Below are 5,088 nucleotides of genomic sequence, written 5' to 3' on the forward strand. Positions count from 1 at the left end.
GGATCGAGATCACCTTTGGTGACGGCTTGGTTGGTTGGCAACGACTTCTGGGACATCACCATTAACATTTAGGCAATCAACATCCTCACAACGTTAATCTTGGAGAGCTTGTTTGGCGCTTCCCTGGTGGTTAGTTGATTAAAAAAAAGGCAAGGTTTGCCTTGAGATAATGAGGTTATAACCAAGGTACGTCTATTGTTGGTTGAAAACTATTTCCAAACCCCTTTTTAGGCCTTGGTTAAGCCTTGTGTCTTTGAGAATTTATGGAAATGATATCTCTTCAGAGTAAGCCCTACTATAAGGAACAAAAAAAAATCGATTGTGCAAAAAGGTATTTAGACAACTTTTTTGATTAATTATTAAATCTACATCAGCACATAACAAACTTTTTTACATAATTGTAGCGACATGATCATTTTGATTTGCAACACATGTTCAAGGATTACCTTCATCGATTTTCAATTTTAGGGACCATCTTGATGGTGAGTCAATTTCAGGGACTATTTGTGATAAAAACCCGTAAAGCTAGTGGGGCTCATTTATGTGCCACATCAGCACTTAACAAAATTGTTTGAGAGTCAAAACTTGTGAACTGGAAAACTACTTACAAGATGCTGGATTGTTTGAGAGTCAGGAAGAGGCTGTGCGCAGGTAGGAGGTTCTTGGCAGCCTTGACCAGATTGTCAAGACGTGGGCTAAGAAAGTTAGCAAGGCAAAGGGCTTCAATGAGCAACTGGTGGATGAAGCAAATGCTTTGCTCTTCACCTTTGGATCGTATCGGCTAGGGGTTCATGGCCCCGGAGCAGACATAGACACACTCTGTGTCGATCCTAAATATGCAACTCGTCAAGAAGATTTCTTCGGCGAGCTACACATGATGCTATCTGAGATGCCTCAAGTGACAGAGTTGAACCCTGTGCCCGGTGCTCACATCCCAGTCATGAAATTCAAGTTCAGTGGCGTGTCAATAGATCTTCTTTAAGCACAACTAGCACTTTTGGTTATTTCGGAAGACTTGGATATATTACAAGACTCAGTACTACAGGGTGTGGATAAACAGATGGTTCGTAGTCTTAATGGTTGCAGAGTTACAGACCGAATTCTGGGTTTAATCCCAAGCATTCAGAACTTTTGCACAACATTGAGATGCATGAGGTTATGGGCAAAGCATCGTTGTGTTTATTCCAATGTTGCAGGATTTCTTGGTGGTATAAATTGGGCATTGCTTGTTGCTTGCATATGCCAACTTTACCTAAATGCACTTCCTAACATGCTGGTGTCTCGGTTTTTCAAGATATATACGCAGTGGCACTGGCCAAATCCGGTCATGCTCTGCGCTATCGAAGCTGGGTCTCTTGGACCGCTGGTCTGGGATCCTAGAAGAAATAAAATGGACATGCTTCATTTGATGCCCATAATTACTCCAGCTTATCCCAGCATGAACTCTAACTACAGCGTGTCTCCGAGTACCAAGCGTATCCTGTTAGGTGAGTTTCAGCGGGGAAATGAAATTTATAAGGCATATGGAAGCAAATGAGGCTTATTAGGATACCCTTTTTGAGTCTTATGCTTTCTTTGAAGCGTATAAGAATTATTTACAGATAGACATCACTGCAGAAAATGATGATGACTTTAAAGCAAGGAATGGCTGGGTTGAGTCCCGTATCCGTCAATTAATGCTGAAGATTGAGAGGCACACTTGCGGCAAGTTGCAGTGTCACCCACATCCAGGGGATTTTTCAGACAAATCAAGAGGTTTTCGTAGCTCTTTCTTCATGGGCCTACAACGAAGTCAAAGAGTCCCTGCCGATGATGGCCGAAGGTACTTTGACATAAGAAGAACAATTGAGGAGTTTAAGCAAGCTGATGTCAACTGTTACACATTCCGAAAACATGGAATGGAGATCCGTGTATCGCATATAAACCGCAGGAGCATTCCTAATTTTGTATTTCCTGGTGGGGTTCGACCTCTGCACCCATCTAAAGTAATTTGGGGGAGAAGGCAGGGTTCAGAACCAACTATTTCTGGAGCATCTGAACCCCATAAATTTTGTGAAGGCAAAACTGATTTGGATGGATCAGATGGTGGGCAGAAGAAAGAGCGGGTGGATAACAATATAGAGATTGACTCGAGGCATGCCAAGTCTTTACGTCGCTTTGGTGAAGAATTTTGTAAGGCTAGCCCTTGTATCAGCAGCAATGTCAGTTCATATTCCATAATATGTGACAGTGTGGATGTAAACAATAATAACTTGAGAAAGGCAGAAATCCCAAGAGATATTCCTTATCAGAGTGATGAGACTGAAGCTTGGTCAAGGTGCAATCCACCAATCGATAGCCTAGCTGCTGCTGCTAGTATATCAAATTCTAAAGTAGCAGAGGAGCTGGCATTGGTGAAGAAGATTGTGGCTACAGAGGAGGGTGCATCAGTTGGAACGCCAATGAACTCTAGCGATGGAGCAGCTTCTTACAATGATTCATGTGATGGGGGCGTAAAGGAACTTGTGGATGAATTCATGGCACCATCCTCAAAGGGAACCCCTTTACCACATGTGGCGTAGAACAAGCCTTAGTCTTGCAACAGCCACTTAAGTGTTACCGAAAAACTGAAATGATTATAATGTAGAACGGTTGTCCTTTCGCATCTGTTCAATCAACTATAGACCAATTAACTATGTATTTACACTCCGACAAGCGAAGAATCCATAAGGTATTTCAAGGTTACAGCCTCCATTTCAGAAATGACAATCCTTTCGTACAAAAACAAACTCAACATGAATCAACCCTCAACAACGCTGTTATTATATCCTCGGAAACACAAGCAAAGACACAGGATGACCCTTCAAACACAACTTCGGAATCAAATCAAAGATGCATCATTCCAAACCAAACCGAAACAAACTTCAAACAGACACTTGAGACCAAATTCCAGGTTTCAACTTAGTTTGTTAGTGCTACATTACTCAAAGTATTATTATTCTGCAAACAGTTATCCATTGTAAATAATACAATACCTTTATGACCTAAATCTGAGAACAAAACTAGAAAAATTGCATCTTCACGCGGAATTCATACTAACAAGAAACGCAATTTGTTTGAAGATCACAGTGCCGACAATGGACCAATTATCTGAGTATGAGCCACAGAACATTATTTAGAACCACCATATCAAACACAGAAATCAACAAAAGTACATCTGAAACATCATTAACCACACAATGAACAATAAGAAACTAACCACTGGATGTACCTACGGTTCTCCGCCGAGCTCCACTTGCAGGTTGTCGTAGGGGTATACTTTTGGGGCAAATGGGATCTTGGACGCCTTGTCGTTCCACACGGCCAACAAACCTAGACCAGCAAAGCAGCTCAAACTCCCACAGAGCCAAGCCAAAGCTTCGTACTTTCCTACGGTGTCGGTGATTCGATCGATGCAGGGTTCGGGAAACGACGTGCCGTCATCCCAGATGAGCTCATCGTTTACGGGAAGGGGCCTGTCGGGGACGATATGCTTACCGACGGGAAGGCCCATGCCGACGCGGAGACGAAGAGAGGAAGTGGCTGAACGTGAGACGATGCCGCTTCCGCCCATGATTCTGGAAATTACGCTGCTCAATCTCCCTGCCATTTCGCAAACTGCTTCTGCTTCTTCTTCGTTTTCTCTTTCGGAAACCTAAACTAACAAATTCGATCGCAACTGGATTCTGGAATTGAAGGAATGGAGATGATAGGGGAAAGGCCGACGTCAGAAAAATGTATTCTTGCCTGTTTAATGGGCTGGGCAATAAAAGCAAATACATCTCTAGTGTAAACAATCATACTATTACTCAACCATTGGTCTCCATTTTGTTACGCAATGGTGTTTTCACAATCTTCATAGCAGAAAAAACTCTATCAATCGAAGCGGTTGCAACCTGTAACACCAAAACCAATGTAAGAAGCTTATATAGTAACATATAGCTTGCACATCCCTAGTATTTACCAACTCTTTTGCAAGATCATTAATTTCTCTCGATGATGAAAATTCACTATGCATCTTCATATCATGAATGTAATTGCCAAGTTGAATTGGAAGATTCATGAGGTCCATAGGATCAAAATCTTGAGGATAAAGTTGGGCTAAACGAACAATTTTTGTTTTGTCAAAAGATGCAAAATTATTCACTGGACTCAAATATGCCATACAAAGAAGCAACTCGGTGTTTACCTCATTGAAGAGTCATTCAACTTCTTTAGTTGCATATCAAGGACTTGAAAATAGAGGTCCACACGATAGTAATGGATGTTTGTGAATCTTGGAGCCTTACCTCTTGATTTTCCAGGTACAAGATGCAGATCCTCCATGTTATGAACAATAATATAATGTTCCTCACAAAACTTTTGTACATCATTAAACAAGTCCTCAAAGTCATCTCTCAATGATTATAGTCTTAACTTGCATACTTCCACTAACGCCATCGCACTCAAAATATCTTAATCTTTCGTTTGTAATATTTGTGATAACTCATTTGTAATTCCCAATATAAGTCTCATTAAAAAAAGTGAAACACAAAATTAAAAGTTTGTATGTCTCTAAATAACTTATTTGCTTTATCGAAATTGTCTTGGTTGCCATCACATGTAATCCATTCAAGCATCTCCACCATGGCTTTAAACATAACAATAATACTACTATAGTACCATAATGTGAATTCCACTATATATCAAAAGGACACATAAGACTACTCTCTTGATTCAACTCTTTACTGGTTTCAAGATCACTAAATCAAGAGCTTTCTTAATTTATTCTTGTTATTTCTCTCTAAATGCATCACGACGCTTACATGATGATCCAATAATATTGACCAAACTACTCGCATTGTTGAAAAAAATATAGCAACATCCTCATCACCATTTGCAACGGCTACAAAGTTAGTTAAAGTTGGTGTGCAAACAATGAACATAAAAAGCTTCAGGATACTTGTTCAAAATCCTTGTTTTAAGGCCATTTAGCTCACGTCTCATATTACTAGCTCAATCATAGCCTTGTCCCCGTAACTTGGACATACTTAAATTTGTTGTAGCAAACAATCTCTTGATGACCTCTTC

At 40.4% G+C, this 5,088-nt stretch overlaps 1 protein-coding gene and 1 pseudogene across 1 annotated transcript; one reads left to right on the plus strand and one right to left on the minus strand.

The window, feature by feature from the left end:
- Positions 1-583: 583 nt before the first annotated feature.
- Positions 584-2,561, plus strand: LOC103444099 (nuclear poly(A) polymerase 1-like; annotated as a pseudogene).
- Positions 2,562-3,215: 654 nt separating this feature from the next.
- LOC103444055 (NADH dehydrogenase [ubiquinone] 1 beta subcomplex subunit 8, mitochondrial-like) lies at positions 3,216-3,628 on the minus strand. Its single transcript, XM_008382962.3, has one exon. The coding sequence runs from the start codon at positions 3,626-3,628 to the stop codon at positions 3,251-3,253; it is 378 nt and encodes a 125-aa protein (XP_008381184.3). The 3' UTR covers positions 3,216-3,250.
- Positions 3,629-5,088: the final 1,460 nt, after the last annotated feature.

The sequence above is a fragment of the Malus domestica genome, chromosome 09 (genome assembly GCF_042453785.1).
Source record: "Malus domestica chromosome 09, GDT2T_hap1".
Classification (NCBI taxonomy): Eukaryota; Viridiplantae; Streptophyta; class Magnoliopsida; order Rosales; family Rosaceae; genus Malus; species Malus domestica.

Coding starts and splice junctions, on each gene's coding strand:
- LOC103444055 (XM_008382962.3), bottom strand. CDS start 3,628: ATGGCAGGGAGATTGAGCAGCGTAATTTCCAGAATCATGGGCGGAAGC.